At 45.7% G+C, this 16,188-nt stretch overlaps 3 protein-coding genes across 6 annotated transcripts; all 3 read right to left on the bottom strand.

Moving 5' to 3' along the window:
* Nucleotides 1-574: 574 nt before the first annotated feature.
* LOC114431606 (fibrous sheath CABYR-binding protein-like) lies at nucleotides 575-2,417 on the bottom strand. Of its 3 annotated transcripts, none has more exons than XM_028399182.1 (3): nucleotides 2,290-2,417; nucleotides 1,183-2,201; nucleotides 575-712 (listed from the first exon to the last, which is right to left on the bottom strand). In XM_028399182.1, the coding sequence occupies exons 2-3, from the start codon at nucleotides 2,194-2,196 to the stop codon at nucleotides 689-691; spliced, it is 1,038 nt and encodes a 345-aa protein (XP_028254983.1). In that variant the 5' UTR covers nucleotides 2,197-2,201; nucleotides 2,290-2,417; the 3' UTR covers nucleotides 575-688. The 3 variants fall into 3 exon arrangements, with proteins under 3 accessions (XP_028254983.1, XP_028254966.1, XP_028254974.1); XM_028399165.1 differs by having other exon boundaries at nucleotides 583-712; nucleotides 1,191-2,201; XM_028399173.1 differs by lacking the exon at nucleotides 2,290-2,417 and having other exon boundaries at nucleotides 583-712; nucleotides 1,191-2,262.
* A 682-nt stretch (nucleotides 2,418-3,099) lies between these two features.
* Nucleotides 3,100-10,536, bottom strand: LOC114431632 (transcriptional regulatory protein AlgP-like). 2 transcript variants are annotated; one of them, XM_028399205.1, is made up of 4 exons: nucleotides 9,841-10,536; nucleotides 6,780-6,880; nucleotides 5,532-5,604; nucleotides 3,100-4,113 (listed from the first exon to the last, which is right to left on the bottom strand). In XM_028399205.1, exons 1-4 carry the CDS (start codon nucleotides 9,911-9,913, stop codon nucleotides 3,668-3,670), a joined length of 693 nt encoding a protein of 230 aa, XP_028255006.1. In that variant the 5' UTR covers nucleotides 9,914-10,536; the 3' UTR covers nucleotides 3,100-3,667. The 2 variants fall into 2 exon arrangements, with proteins under 2 accessions (XP_028255006.1, XP_028255013.1); XM_028399212.1 differs by having other exon boundaries at nucleotides 6,780-6,877; nucleotides 9,841-10,531.
* Nucleotides 10,537-12,016: 1,480 nt separating this feature from the next.
* LOC114431624 (ras-related protein Rab-33B-like) lies at nucleotides 12,017-15,346 on the bottom strand. Its single transcript, XM_028399196.1, has 3 exons — nucleotides 15,028-15,346; nucleotides 14,164-14,342; nucleotides 12,017-12,992 (listed from the first exon to the last, which is right to left on the bottom strand). Exons 1-3 carry the CDS (start codon nucleotides 15,244-15,246, stop codon nucleotides 12,656-12,658), a joined length of 735 nt encoding a protein of 244 aa, XP_028254997.1. The 5' UTR covers nucleotides 15,247-15,346; the 3' UTR covers nucleotides 12,017-12,655.
* Between the last annotated feature and the right edge of the window lie 842 nt (nucleotides 15,347-16,188).

The raw sequence follows: 16,188 nt of genomic DNA on the forward strand, positions 1-16,188 counted from the left end.
AGAAATATTACCACCACAAAAGACAGAAATATTTTACAGAAAAGTACAGATATAAATGTGTGTTTGTACATATCTGCTATACTAAAATATTACGTTATCATAAATAGCATCAGGGTGGAGACAGCAAACTAATTTTTATTGCATTCATAATTCGTTTTTTTTCTGCAATAAAGCAGGTGGATCCTCTCCTCTGAACTACTGCTTCAAATTTAAATTAGCTTGAGATTAAATAGGTTTTATTAGTTTATCAGTTACTATACAAGACCAGATATAGAGAACAAAAACACACTATTCTCTGAAACTGGACATACTATTGAAATGAGTTGATGCCACCTTTAAAACAATTTAATTTCACTATAAAAGTGTCGCCTGCAGGTGTTTTTTTTTATAATGACAACGATGCCAAACACACATAAAATGTCAATATTATTTGCAGTCTAACACAACATTCCAAGAGCAGCTAAGTTTACAAACCCCCTGCTGGTCATGAAATGTTTTACAACAGCGGCACCTACAGGACACAAACATAAACACAACAATAACGTTTCAGAAAGGACACATTAGTTTGTTAAACCTGCCTCTATACTTTTCTGTCTCTCATTTGTTTTTCCATCCGTCGCCCTGGCTTGATTGACAGATAGACGAGTGTTGTAGAAGGCACGCTGTCTGTCACATCATGACCGGGCTGTCACCACCGCCAACGCCTCTGTAGCTGCAACAAACACACCACAAATTATATATTTAGTTCAATCTACAAAATCGATTTTACAGCAGACTTTTAGATTTTTAAAGTTCATGCCCATTCTAGGATCTCTAGTTCTACACAGGCAGCTGTGTTTGCAGCCGTGCTGCTTTACCTTCTGACCTGTACTATTACATCACAGAGCAGCTTTTTACAGTCCAGTTAGACACCTTTGGCTCTGTGGACACAGACACAGATATCTGGTCAGAGCTAAAGACAGACTGACCCTGGATTTAAAGCAGTAATGTGGTCATACTTGATCAAAAATCAAACTTTATTTGAAGCTAAAGCCATTCTGAATGATCTAACTTAGCTCAACAAGACAACACTGTTAAATTTTACTTGTTACTTATGATGATATGCTAATAAATGTCAAAACTGGACAGCTGCAAAACCAAAGTTTTCTGTGGATTCAGGATTAAAATGAATTTGTTGTTTACATTCTTACTTTGTCCTTCCACCAGTGTCGCGGCCTCTTTGGCTTCAAGTGTAATATCCACGGCTCCCACAGAGACTAGCTCCACTCCCCCAGCAGCGGGTGGTGCCTCCTTTTCTGCCGCCGAAGGAGCAGAATGGCAGGAGTGGCAATGTTTCGCCTCGTGTGCTGGAGCTGAAAGAACCTCCAGGTCTGAGCCACTGGAGGCTGCTGCCAGCTGAGCTGTTTCAACAACTGATGGAGCTTCTGCCGCTGCCTCCTCTGCAGAAGGAGCTTCAGTCGCTGCCTCCTCTGCAGGAAGAGCTTCTGCAAGAGGAGCTTCATCCACTGCCTCCTCTGCAGGAGGAGCTTCACCCACTGCCTCTGCTGCCTCCTCTTCAGGAGGAACTTCTGCTGCTGCCTCCTCTGCAGGAGGAGCTTCTGCAGGAGGAGCTTCACCCACTGCCTCTGCTGCCTCCTCTGCAGGAGGAGCTTCTGCAGGAGGAGCTTCACCCACTGCCTCTGCTGCCTCCTCTGCAGGAGGAGCTTCTTCCGGTGCCTCCTCTGCCGGAGCTTCTGCTACCTCCTCTGATGTCTGAGCAGCAGGTGCCACCTCATCAGGTGATGCCTCCTCCACTGGAGGAGGTTCAGCAGTGACAGCAATGTCCTCAGCAGGTGGAGCCTCTTCGTCAGCAGCTTCAGTCTGATCTTTAGCCTCTTCTGCTGCGACTGCAGTTTCCTCAGGAGGAGGTGCATCTGCCTCTTCTGCTGCAGCAGGAGCTGACGCCTCCTCTTCGATCACCTCTTCAGCAGGCGGAGCCACTTCTTCACCCTCTGCAGGCTTCAGCTCCTCCTCGATTGCTGCAGGAGTCACCACTTCTCCCTTTACTTCCTCTACTAGGGTTACTTCCACAGATTCCAGCACCTCCTCTTCAATCTGTCGCACAGCTTTCACCAGATCCGTCTCACCAACAGAAGCTGCTGCAATCTCCACAGTAGAGCCGGTCAAGACTTTTACAGCTGTGAGGAGATCCGGCATGGAGGCTGATGGAGGGACGGAGGACAGAGAAACGTTACACTTTTCAACATATTATGATAAGGCAAGAATTATATGAGTGCACTTAGCACTTACCTGGACCAGGTGTCTATCAGCGGGAGCTCTACAGTCACAGGTTCAAGCACTCTACAGGAGAACACCTGCACAGTTCATCCTCCTTCTGCTGACCTCTTAGATTATTTTGATATTCCAATACTGTGTCCTCTAATCTGGATGTCAGATTAACTCTACATCACCCCTCCAAAACAAATTAAAAAAAATAAAACAGCAATGGAAGCATTGCATCTCACATGTTCCACCACACCACAAGGGGGCAGTAGCTCACAATGAATTGACCATGCCCCCTCCCTCGGGAACTTAAGAGTTTGAGCATTTACTAAGTGTAATGTGTAAGAAAAGCTCCTAAATTAAACTGCTCAAAGAACGTCTGTCAGTTTTCTTAAAACAGTTGATTATACTTTGTGCACAAATACATTCAATTTGGGTTTTTAATTAGATTTGAGCACCACAAATTGGCAAATGTGCTACCACCATTCCTTGGCAACCCACCAGGACGCCCTAAAATGAGCAGTGTAATCCAGGATAAGTCTTAACCTGTCTGTCTGTGAGGAGAGATTTGAACAGCACTTGCCCAAAATAAGAGTATTTAACAGTCAAAAAAAAAGGTTAAATAAATAAATAAATAACTCAATCATCAGATCATTACAGATCAGTAATTATCAGCTGTGAGAAGAAGGAGGATAAAAAAACATGAAGCCTGACAGGAGCATGAGCAGGACACAGGGATTCTTCAGGAGTTTCTGCAGGAAGTTTCTAAACAGAAAGCAGCTAAGAGTCACAAATAAAACCCGAAATAAAGTCGTGAATTAAAATCCAACATTCAAACATGAGAAACCTTTTCTTTATTGAAACACTTCAAACGCTCTTATCACCCAGCGACGCTTTATTCACTGAACTGGATTAATCAGAATAAAACCTTCGATGCCCAAACGTAGCAGTGGATGATGTTTTTTTTTTAGTGTTTCCTGAAAGTTGCACAAGAGAAAAGACACAGAAGACGTGAAAAAAATGGCTTTTTAGGTCTGAAAAAGGTGAATGAGTGGGTGTAGATGTATGAGGATGATACAGATGCACATGTGTGAGGAAGATTATTATTATTTCACTCTGGAAAGTTTCAGGCTGTAGTCTGAGGGGCTGACAGGGATTTTGGGCACTTCACAGTGAATAAAAGCCTGAAACATGATGCAGGACTTTCCTGGTTTAAGTGCACTTTAGAGCATCATTGATCAGAAAACATTAGTTCTATCCCTTATTGACACTTCTCTCAGCAGGGTGTGGGAGAGGAAAGGAGGGAAGGCACCTGAAAACTGGACTGATGAACCCTCTGAGATATGAAAGGGGTTCATTAGTCCTGTTTTCTGAGGCCGGGGATTCTGACTCCTCTATCACAGCTTTATGCAGCGGCCTCTGCAGCCGGGGCAGGCTCAGCCTCGGAGGCTGCAGGGGCGGCAGTCTCAGCAGGGGGAGCAGGAGGAGCTTCAACTACCGCGGCCGTACCAGCACTCTCTACCACGGGGGCCTCTGCTGGCATCTCCACTGCGGCGGCGACCTCCACAGCAGCTGCAGGAACAGCCTCCTCCTCCTCCTCCACCGCCGCCGGAGCAGCTTCTTCTGTGACTGCCGGCTCAGCTGCAGCTTCAGCCACGGCCACTTCAGCAGCTGCTGGTTCCTCAGGTGCAGCTTCAGCGACGGGTTCAGCGACGGGTTCAGCGACGGGTTCAGCGACGGGTTCAGCGGCGGTCTCTGCTACCGGCTCTGACTCGGCGATGACGTCGACGGCTGGAGCTGCCACCTCCTCCACGGGGGCGGCTTCTTCTGCAGGAGCTGCTGCCTCTGGTGCTGCAGGTTTAGAGGGTGGGAAGAGAAATGCATAAACCCTCAGAGGAAAACTTCTTTTTAGTGCTTCGTCCAGTGTGGGTCAGATTTCTAGGCCTCTTTTGTGTGTTTGGATGATACTGCCAGGCTTAAATAACTTAATTTGGGCCTGCATACAGTGTTATCACTATCCCTGCAGCAAGAAGCCACACTGCTCCTCTAAAGGTGCCGTGTGGTTAAAGATCAAGAGCTCAGGTCTTACATGGTCTGAAGCAGGTGAAGCAGCTGCTGTTAAAACTGTCAACATAATATGAGCGACGTGACGGCTAATCCTTAATCCCAACATGTCATTAGAGGGACAGGAATAAAACTGAAGGAAGAGTTTGACACACAGAGCTGCAGATCATCATTTATACATATTACTGGAGGAAAGGCAGTGAATGGGAATCTGACAGAAATCTTATCAGGCTTCTTTTTTTGGTCTTTTCAGCCACTGCAGCCATCTTCTTCATGTTGTAGCAACAAAAACGTCACATTTATGTGACAATACGATTCTTGATTTTCAGTATTTTAATCTGTTTCGACTTTTATTTTTTTTGTAATACACTCAGTGGATTACACACTAGAGTGGTTCTCTGTCCATCGCTGCAGGAAGCTGTGCTTTAAACTCTATTTCGGACCAAAATCAACACGTCCGCGCTGCATGTACACAACTCAACCGGCTTATCCACATTACAGAGCAGCGAGCAGCTCTGGGCCCGGAGCCACGGCCTCGCCGGGCTGAGTAGACAAATAATTTGCAGACAGAAATCAAAACAGACAAGCATGATGAAGCCATTGAGAGGGATCGTTCTACCATGGATGATATTCAGTGGGTGTCTCTGAAACACGACCGTGGCCTCTCTTTTATGAAACCTGTTTTTCTGTTTTTTGTTTCTTAACATGAAAAGTTATGAAGGCCGGCTCAGAATCACGTCACTATTCTCTATGTTACTTCAGATTTTATGATCTAAAAGGTGACAACTGGCTATTAACCTACTGTTTGTGAGCAATTTAAATAAAACTAGCAAATATTCTTAAAAAAGATGATCTAGCATCAGATACTTTGTCTAAAAATGCTGAAAAAAGCATCACAATCATCACAAATGACCTTATGTAGTATTGTGATATTGAGCAAATGATCACTTTTATCAATCAATCAGGTAAGGTGATCAGATCAATATTCATCTGTTACTTATAACACAAACACATGCCAAAAATGATGAACTCTTAATGCACAATTAGCAATGCTAACATGCTAAATTAAGATGGTGAACATGGTTGACCTCCACTCCTAAATATTAGAAAGTTAACATTGGTGACCAGGTGTGTGTGTCTGAGTGTGTCTGAGTGTGTGTGTGTGTGTGTGTGTGTGTGTGTGTGTGTGTGTGTGTGTGTCTGACCTTTTGCCGTGGAGCCCATGTTGGCGAGTCTGTCCTCATAGCGCTCTGTATCACCGTTGACTGTCTTGTACGCCTTGGAGAAAGAAGGCAGATACGCACTTATTGCATTCCTGCACACAACCATTGATAACACAATGAAATGGTTACCAGTGTTACACAATGCTACCTCACACATTGACCAACAGAACGTGTGTGTGTGTGTGTGTGTGTGTGTGACAGTGAGACAGAGGACACGTCTGTCCAGACAGTGACTGCACATGGCAGCGTCCTGTCCGCTCACACTACACCGACAAGTTATCATCTAAACCTCTGAAGGTTCTGGCCTGCTGAACGAGCCTACCGGGCCCAGGTAAAGGTCCAGAGGCCCAAGGGCTCAGGGGGCCCTGAAGCCCAGGCCTGTGCACTTCTATGTTCTATATTTTCCTGCTAACGCTACTATGTAATCCATCAATCATATGACATGGCCCCTCGTATCTGAACAGGGCCGATGTGGTGCGTCTCTAGCAAGCTGCAGGTCTGAGTGCCGGAGGGTTAGAGGGGTCCGTTGACTCCGTCCCTGTCTCAAGCTGAAACAACATTTGGAGCTTTTTCAGAAACATGTCCAGGATATTGTGCACTGGTTTGTTCATGAAATGTCAGAATTGATTGATTGATTGATTGATTGATCATGGACAATCAGATCTTAAGATCTAACAGACTGCAGCACAGAGCAGCTGAAGCAAAGCGTGGCGTCACCATGACAACGCTGGAAAGATCGATAGTTCGACACAGCAGCATTGTTACATCATTTGTCCTTGATTCAAATCAACACTGTTGGTCCTAAAACAGCAGGTTGAAGTGAAGCGAACAGACTCACACCCACTCATATTTTGCATCTGTTTGTATTGTATCTTACACATCAGGCTGCTCACTTTTCTGAATCTGATGTTAGCATTACAAGCTAAGCTTTGGCTGTAAGTTACCTTTGCTACACTGTATTGATCTGGCTGCTTCATAAAGGCAGCTAATAAAACAATTTACTAAGAGCGAGCTAGCTAAATGGCTGAATTAGACGCAGTTTGTCCACTCTGTGCGTCATTTGTTTGTGTTATCAGACAAATAGGCTGCTGTCACTCAGGCACGGTGCCTCGGACAGAGCACGTACATCTAAATGTTTGACTAAATTTCTTTTAATGTTGTCACACTAAAGTTTAAAATGACCAAAAACCACCCAGAACCAGTCTGGATTCACAGATGTTTGGTGCTCACATAGACGACGGCAGCAGTGAGGCCTCCTCCACACAGAACAAAGTACGTCATGTTGGTGGAACCGCCAGGAACCCCGAAGGCCATGTGTCGCACCGGAGCTGCTGGAAGACACACACAGGGTTAGACTGGGAAGCCCATCAGCTGGCACAAAGGACAGCACAGCATCAACATGTCTCTGTCCCTTAATCCAGTTACACAATACCAGGCTCTGGACACTTGTAGCAGAGGAGACGGAAAGATTTAGCAGCAGCCAAGCTAAACACCGAAATGTCCCTTAAACGAAATAACACTTCCTGTTTCTCAGATTTGCATCAACACAAACAACTTTAAAAGTGATGAGAGGAGATGCTGCTTCAACACACAGACAGACACACACAGACACACACACTGGGCTGATCGTGGATGTCTGTGTTGTTGGCATGTTGTCGAACAGGAGAGCGAGGCTGTAAAAAGATTTGCTGGTGTTTAAAGGATTGCCAGTGGTGCATGAAGAGGAGGCCATAAATAAAACCACCCTGCAACCCAAACACTGGCTCAGCCTAATCGCACACACACACAGTGTCACACACATGTACACATGACAATGACAGATGATCTCTTTAGCATGATTTACACTTCTGTGTGTGTGTGTGCAAGTGGCTGAAGGAAATCTGTTTTCTGCCCTAATGACTTATTAAAGGTCGGGTAGGAGATTTTGAGTCAGCCAGATTTTGAAAGTAAACACACGCCCCTTTCTCTCGGAGCTCACCCTGAAGCCACGCCTCCCAACCAGTCTGTGACTTCGGCCATCATGCCCAGAGCAGGAAGAGAGTGACAACCGGCCAATACTCCTACAGGGTCCACCCGGAGGATTGGCTGATGTTTTTATGTTTTATAGCTTCAGATGATTCATATTCTTCGTTTTAAAGCGAAACTGACGAACTAATCGGTTGCTATCGGATTGTAAAGAGAAGTTACACTGATTTAACAAAAAGTGCATCAGAGTGAACTCTCCTACCCGACCTTTAACACACTAACTTAAAGGATGCTAAGGACAGTTCTGAACTGATGAGGCCGTTTCCTGAACATAAAAAATATAGAATTGTGGTCACAGAACACAGCAACCCAACTGAAAGTGCCAAAAACTGCAGTTCCTCAAACGACCACTTGAGGCAATCCTCCATAGACCTCCATGGTAAAGTGTTTATCTTTACAGCCTAAATAAACATCAGTTTTATCAGTTTTAGGAAAACTTTAATAGAATGTTTTATTGAGTTTGAAAAAACTCTCAATATAGTCCTAGACTAAACTTTATTGATCCCTTTGGGATGAGTCCCTCAGGGAAGTTAAGTTTCCAGCAGCTTATACAGACAGTACAGTACAACCTTGACTAAATATACAAAAAAATGAATAAGAATAACATAGAGTATAGTAAGAATGAAATAGAAATATTGAAACATGCATTTGGCCTGTGGCAGTTATTGATTGCGGGTGAGTTACTGCACATTAAATGGCTACCAGTCCTTCCCTTCTGTTCTGTCCTCTGTATATGGAGCTAGCGTCCAGCTAGGTTAGCTTAGCATGAAGACTTTGAGGAAGCCTGGTTCTGTCCATTGATCACCAAACCATCAGATCTTTGAGGAACATATTGTTTTATTTGTCCTAAAAGCAGCAACCTCCGGGTTCTCCGCTGGTTGCCGAGGCTCCAGAGCCTCACTTGTTTTCCACATCCATACCCAGTCTTGGTGCTAAGCTAAGCTAGCACATGCTATACTGTAACAACTGGAGAGTAGCATCAGTTTTCAGGGGATCAGATGTCCCTGTGCTTAGGGGGGCCGTTACTGTTTAACTCTGCCTGTAACAGACTCACACTGTGTGTCTGTGTTGTTCATCATACTGGCTGTTGTATCACTAAATTACACACACAAAAAAACACAACACAACAGAGACGAGGACCGTCCCGTAGTGGATGCTGAGCCAGAGTAAGTCCTCTGTCCTGCTCTAATACCTATGACACAGCAGGACCCTGCAGGGACAAGGCCAAGTACAGGTTATTTATACAGGTAATCAGTTAATCCCTGATGCCGGGTTCAAGCCTATAAAAACTGGACACGCATGTCAGGCAACAACACACAAGATGGCTGCTGTGGAAGCAGTGACACGTGTGTGTGTGTGTGTGTGTGTGTGTGTGCGATTCTCCTGCTACTGTCTGTCAGCTGTCACATGCTCTATAGGACAAAATGAGAAGATCATGAAGGACAGGACGGTGCTGCCTATGGGCTGCTGTGTGTGTGTGTGTCAGTTCTTTGTCTTCCTTTCCAGCAAATTTTCAGATTAGCAGCATTTTTAAGCACATTTCCAAGCAGGAAATGAAAGCAGCCGCCTGCCTTCAGGCTGGATTCCACATGCTCCGATCCCAAAGTTAACAGATGATCTCTGCAAGCATGCACGCGTGAAAAGAGAAAGCATCCTGAAAAAATACAAGTGAACAGGTCTCTAATCCTGCGTCAGCTTCAATGCACCATGAGCTTTTAAATGCACATGCATGAGAAATATTGATGTTTATGGACAAAAACAAGTTATATAAACAGATCTTTGGACACAGGGTCATATAAAAGGACCCGGGACAACGTGTAACAGCACAAATAAGCACTTTAAATGATATTTCAGTGGAATTCTGTGCAAATCTGCCACAAAACCTAAAATCCACACGTGCTTCAGTGATGTTCTTTTATAACCAATGTGCAGAACTGAGTGTTCCCAAAGCAGGACACACCTCCTTTGGTAGACTGCCTGCAGCTCCACTCTGCGCACTGAAAACCCCACGAATGTGTCCCTTCATGGGACTTTCCCTTTTTCTATTAATAATGAAATGTGTGCAGAAGGAGCTGCTGCACAAAATGAAACATTTACTCAGCTTTAAAAGACACAAAATCAACTCAACAAGTCAAAACGTCAATAAAACACGTCCTTTATGTAACTATTTACACATAAATTTACCTGACTTCGCTTTTAATTACGTTGTAAGTAACTTTAAAACAAAAAAGAAAAGGAAAAAACGTCAAATATTAAGGTGACTCACCGGCTCTGAGCGCCGGGTTGAAAGCCCTCCGTGCCAGCGGCCCGACCTTCTGCCATGCCCGTCTGCAGAACATGTTTTCTGGGTTGTCGGCGGCAGAGAGACGGCTGCGTGTTTCCAGCAAGTTTTGCAGGTAAATGCCAGAGAGAGAGCTGCTGAGAATTAAACCCTGATGAAAAGGCAGAGCACACCCCCTGTTCTAAGAGACGACTTTACCATCGCGCCCCCTGCAGGCAACAACATAGAATAACAGCTGTGATGGAAGAGCACCGTGGACCTCCCACAAACCCTCCTGTCTGTCCGCTGTGACTGTGGGAAGGTCCACGCGTCCCTCATTCAAGTGTATTCGTTACATCCGCTGTTTGGATGCAGGAGAAGCCTGAACTGAGGTTGCGCAATACACCTCTGTCTGACCAGCATGCACTGAGCATGCGCAGAGTCGAAGCCAAAACTACACGGGACGTCAGCAGTAAGTCACAAAGTCCAGTTTAAGAAAAATCAAGCTTGTGTAAATTAACAATAACAAAACGTGTGAATGTCTGACAGATAAGAGCAGAATCCACCCGACACACACTCAACTTCAGACTGTCACAGGTAACAGCAGCCGACTCCACCGACCAGGGACAGATGAAGACAACATTAATGAAATGACTTACTTACACAAACCAAAACCTACCAGGCTCAGTATCATCAGCCCTCCTAAGAACCGCCCCCTGTGTTCATCCATAGTACAGATCACTGTTATCAATGACACCATGTGTTCATGAGTGACCCTGGAATCAACTGGTCTGTACTTAAAGTGAGGATTGGAGTCACATTGGACCCACACACGGTGTAACAAGAAACATTCAGTCTGACAGCATCATGGCAGGGGAGACAGAAATCAGTTCAGAGCTGCAGAAGATCTACAAGTTCATCAAAGAAGTGGAAGGTTCTGGAAAGAAAACTAGTGAGAGATGAGAAGAACAGATTATAGTATAATCCATCATAACTGTATTGTTTTTTTATTAGTTGTTACTTTTATACTGGATCCTCTTATTCTTATTTAACTCTCATCTTATTGTTGCTGTTGAAATACTGCAATTTCCCCATTGTGGGACAAATAAAGGTTTTCCTAATCTTAATCTTAATCTTAATCTTAATCCTAATCCTGATGGGCGATAACAGTATTACAGTTTAAGCCACATTAGCCTTATATTTCAGCCACTTGATTTCCTCTTATGACATCACCACTGATAGATTAGCAGAACAGCCCTTTTTATTACATGAATATTGATTTATTATTGTAAATTGAACAGCTGCTCTCCACCTTTCATCGTCATCTCTCCTTAGGAGTAAAACATCTACCACATGGCTGCTGAATGTGGCACCACCGTGTGCCTGTGCAGACACACACACACTCAGCTGTGAAGTCCTCCTACAGCAGCAGTGTGTTTCTCTCATCATGTGACGACCTCTGAATCATCGATTAGACATGAAATCACAGAGGCACATGTGACACACTTTTTCATCACCCACGTTGTGCACAAGACCGGTGCATGACTGCAGGGATGTCTGCTCCGTCACCCCACCGGTGGGAAACTGTTAGCAGGCAGATGGAGTGTAGCAGAACCCCACAGGAGCAGCAGCGAGGGCGTGGTCGCTCTGTGGGTTAAACAGTGAAGAATTCCCCACGTAAACATTTTCATTCATATGGAGAGGTCGGGGCATGTATACACACAAAACACCACCACATGCACTGAGAACACACACTGTACAATAAACAAATGATGCATGTAGCAGACTTTAATCCTCAATAACATTAGAACAGCTGTCAGCAGCAGCACCAGAGAACTGCTGTTCCCACCCTCTGAATGTAGGTGGCGCTTGTGAGACAGCTCAGAATTAACGCCATCATCATGCACCGCAAAGCATCCGCCATTTTGATTTAACACATCCAAGCAGCGCCCTGTAAAGGACCGGCCACCTGTGAGTGTACCCCCACCTCTCACCCCCTGTGACCCTGTACTACAGGAGTGGGTCAAAGATGGATGGATGGATGGATGGATGGATGGATGGATGGATGGGTGGATGGATGGATGGGTGGATGGATGGGTGGATGGATGGATGGGTGGATGGATGGGTGGATGGATGGATGGGTGGATGGATGGGTGGATGGATGGGTGGATGGATGGATGGATGGGTGGATGGACGGATGGATGATGGATGGATGGGTGGGTGGATGGATGGGTGGATGGGTAGATGGATGGATGGGTGGGTGGGTGGATGGATGGATGGATGGATGGATGGATGGACATCCAAGCAGCAGCGGCGGAGCCTCTACAGATGTGCATATCTGAGCTACCATTGATAGAGGAGCTCTTATAATCTGAACTGGCCAATCAGCAGCTTTTAGCAGGAGGCTACCATCATCAATACATTATTAGCCAAAAACGAGAAAACAAATGTCCAGGAGCAGATGTTAATAAGTATTTTAGCCAGTTAGCTCCATCCGTTCATGGAGGACTGTCTCCTGGTAACACTGGGGACTTTTTCCATCATGTTGTGAGCATTGTGTTGTCCAATTTTCTGGTGTTTTCCAAAGAGGAAGCTGGAAGCTTCAGTTTCATCTCCAAACACCACTGAAAGGCGCTGAGTAACATTCACAGTGTTTTATTTTTAAACAGTAAAATCAGCAACAGTATAAATATCAAAGATTGTGCGTCAGAGTGACTGTAAACGTCATCTTTGGTCAAAAATATGAACATCATGTCAGTCAAAGAGCTAAAAGGTCCACCTGAAGCAGCTCCTCCTGCTCTTCCTCCTCCTCCTCCTCCTCTCAGCAGCAGTTCCACGCCTCCTTCTCTGCTCCTTTCTTGTTGGTGACTTTAAAGGACCCTGTGTATGTTGGGGAGTTCGCCACCGATGGTTTCTTCTGTCTCTTCAGTTTGGCCCCAACAGCGGTGACGATGTCGTCCACTTTGTCCTGCTGATACCTCGTCCCACCATCGCTCTGTCCACATCCGTTCACCGTGCAGTTCTTTGGCGACTTCTTGGCCGACGTCTCAAAAAACATCATGCCGTGAGCTCTGGCGAAGCTCATCGCTCGCTCCTGGCTCACCTGGCTGTGGGCCCTGCTGGGGTGGCGGAGGTCACTCTTATTCCCCACCAGGAACCTGGAGGAAGGAGGACAGAAAATGAAGGATCTGCGGTATGTTGAACAAAACACTCATGCCCTTTACAAATACCAGCAGGTGGGGGCGATTGAGAAGTTTGTGGCCTGAGGTAGAAAGAGTCCGTTTCAGAGAAGAAGAGACTCCAGGAAGTCCACAGCTGTGATGATGTGAAAGTGACGAAGACTGAGCTCCTGCTTCATTTTACTGAAGAGGTATCACTCTGAGGGTGTAAACCAGGTGATCAGATGCTGGATGATGGTGCTGGATCTGGTTGATTTGCTCCTGTAGATGTCCCAGAGTTGAGTGTTGTCTGCCCCTGTAGCAGTGTGACCATTTTCCAGGAGAACGACCAACCAGCAGAAAACAAGAGGTCATCACTTTCACGGAGGGATCACGGGGAGCGGCCTCCTGTAGGTGATACAATCTTCCCTGAACTGAGGAAGACGATGACTGGCCTGAAGACCAATGCTGTCTGTTTTCTGGCATTTCTGTCCCTGCATATTACAAGCTGGACCGATCAATTCAGATTCGTCTGGACGGTTCTGAGACTTTAATGTGAACCTCACTGTCCTCTCAAACAGCTTGGAGTGTGTCACAACTCAACACGTTGTGTTTGTGTGACCAAAAAGCTGCATAGATTCAGTCATGTCTGCTTTCAAATTTTCAGTTTTGGACCGCGTGCTGTGGTGGTCTGAGTGGAAATGTGGTGTTGACGGCCGGAGAGGTGTGTCCATACAGATCACTTTAACCTGGTCGCTTGAACGTAGAGCTGGGGACTCTGGATGTCTGCGCTGTTTGGACTGTTCTCAGTCTCTGGTTTGAAGTGTTGGACCCAAGTCTCAGCTCGGCTGCAGAAATCTCTCAGGATCCACCTCAGAAACGGCAGACTGTCTCTGGAAGTCACCTCTGAGGAGGTCCAGGACATGACAGCTTGGGCCATTTGTAGCGGCATGGACACATTCCTGGGAGAAACCAAGGTAGAACAAGGGTGACCAGGCTTCCGGGATTGGGGGACATCTTCCAGGCCACAGGAGCAGCCTCCAGGAGGTGATAAGAACCAACGTTGTCTGTCTTCTGGCCCTTTGAATAAACCTTCTGTGTGAGGACTCCTCTACCTCTGGCCACACTTATCAGCCCCCACCCCCCTTATAAAGACAGCTGATGCAGTCACCTGGGTATTTCCTGTCCCACAGAGTTTTGCCGGCACTCTTCCATCCAGGAACTCAGCCCGCTGAAGCTGGCCGGGCAGGTGACATCGTAGACGAAGAACACTGCGTGGACGTTGCGGTAGTAGTGCTGCACCATGGATTTACGAAAGCGCTCCTGTCCTGCTGTGTCCCACAGCTGGAGCTGACAGAGGGTGGAGGGGGAACAAAAGGAGAAAGTGAGACTGCTGCACAGACCGACACTAAGAGGAGGAGGCTGGCACAGACACACAAAAACAGCCGAGAATGAGGAAACACACAGGGGAAAAGAAATCATGTGTCGAAACACCACAACATGCACAGAGACATGCATGAGTCACCTCAGAGAGGGAACAAAGAAAAGGAATAAAACAAGTTAGTCTGAGGGTTAGAAAGTCCTGAAAACACAGAACACACACACACAGACGCAGTGTTTGCGTGGCTTCAGCTCCACATGCAGTGAAACCTCAGGCCTGCTCTGACTTGATTGATCTGCTTTGATTGATTTAAGAGCAGATTTCCACACTGAGCAGTTATAAACAGAGCCTGACAGAAACTTCCTCTGTCATGTGGTCGTTTCAAAACAGCAAGGAACACCCACACACAATTCGATCCACAGTTCATCATCACGACTACATCCAACACACAACAGGCCACAAACATGGAGCCTGGAGCAGAACAGAGCCCCAGAACCGAGCTCCACAGAACGTTTGTTCATCTTTAAAAGTCTGGATTTTGGTTCAAATTAAACTACTGACTGCCTAATCTACATAAAACCCAGCTTTTCAAAATAAAAGCTGTGCGTAAAGATGGTCTATAAGCGCACACATCCCCTTCTGTGGTGCACAAACCTTAATTCTCTCTCCATCAATCTCCAGCAGTCTCTCGCGGAAGTCCACGCCGATGGTGGCCTCCACTCTGCTGGGGAACTCTCCGGCGCACAGGCGGTGCGTGAGGCAGGTCTTCCCCACTCCGGAGTCTCCAATCACCAACACTTTAAATGTCCGACAGCGGGTCAGCAGCGACGACACGCTCCCGAGAGAGCTGGAAAACTCAAGAGATGACTCCATTTACCGAAGCAACGCGAACAGAACTTCCAGAAACACACGACTTGTTCCTTTTCCAGAGCTCAGACCTGCGTGGGTGTGAGGTGGAGAAGGAGGAGGAGGAGGAGGAGGCCGTGGCATTTCCCTGTCTGCGTTTCATTTGACAGTCTGGTGATGATTGGAGTCAGAGGGTGGAGAATTCCCCCACACACCACGGGGCTGACGGACACACGCGGGTCTTTGTAATTGTCACCTGTCAATGAGAGAATCAATGATTTCAAGTGGAACCTGCTTTAAAGTGACGTGTTAGACAGGATCAATATTATTATGTTATTGTTTTAAAGGAACAACTTTTCAAACGTTCTGACATCCTGTTTTTCTCCTCACACAGAAGTGGGATTTTTTTTAGAGGCCACATCGACTTTCATCTGGAAAGCAAGGGGCCACTGATTTGTCTTTTTTTTGGTCATATTTAAAAAAAAAAACAAAAAAAAAACCTCGTCAAACTGGACTTTACTAACATTTGTATGAGTGAATAAAAACAATAATTAATCGTTTGAATGTCAGATTTTTCTTAAATAAATGAATAAAATAAAATAATATAATAATAATAAAAATATTTTTAAATAAAAATAGAATTTGTATAATAAAGTAATATTTCATTTTGAAAATTAACTTACTGTTTTGATATAATTGCAGGAAAACCGTCACCTGTCAGAGAAGCAGCTCGTTGCTGCCCCCTGCTGGTGGGTTCACGCTGGCTGCAGCGCGCATGTGCAACATTTATCAGTTTAAAGGACAAACACAAAACATTTGAGGACCTCGGACCGCAGTGCTGTAGTTCTCCGACATGCAGGTATGTGAGGGCATTTATTTATTTTTGGTGAAGAAACAGAACTTTTCTTTCCGATCCAGCTCACTGTAAAACAAAGAAAGGAAGAAAGAATCTCTTTGGAGGGACCTCCC

The sequence above is a fragment of the Parambassis ranga genome, chromosome 1 (assembly GCF_900634625.1).
Source record: "Parambassis ranga chromosome 1, fParRan2.1, whole genome shotgun sequence".
Classification (NCBI taxonomy): domain Eukaryota; kingdom Metazoa; phylum Chordata; class Actinopteri; family Ambassidae; genus Parambassis; species Parambassis ranga.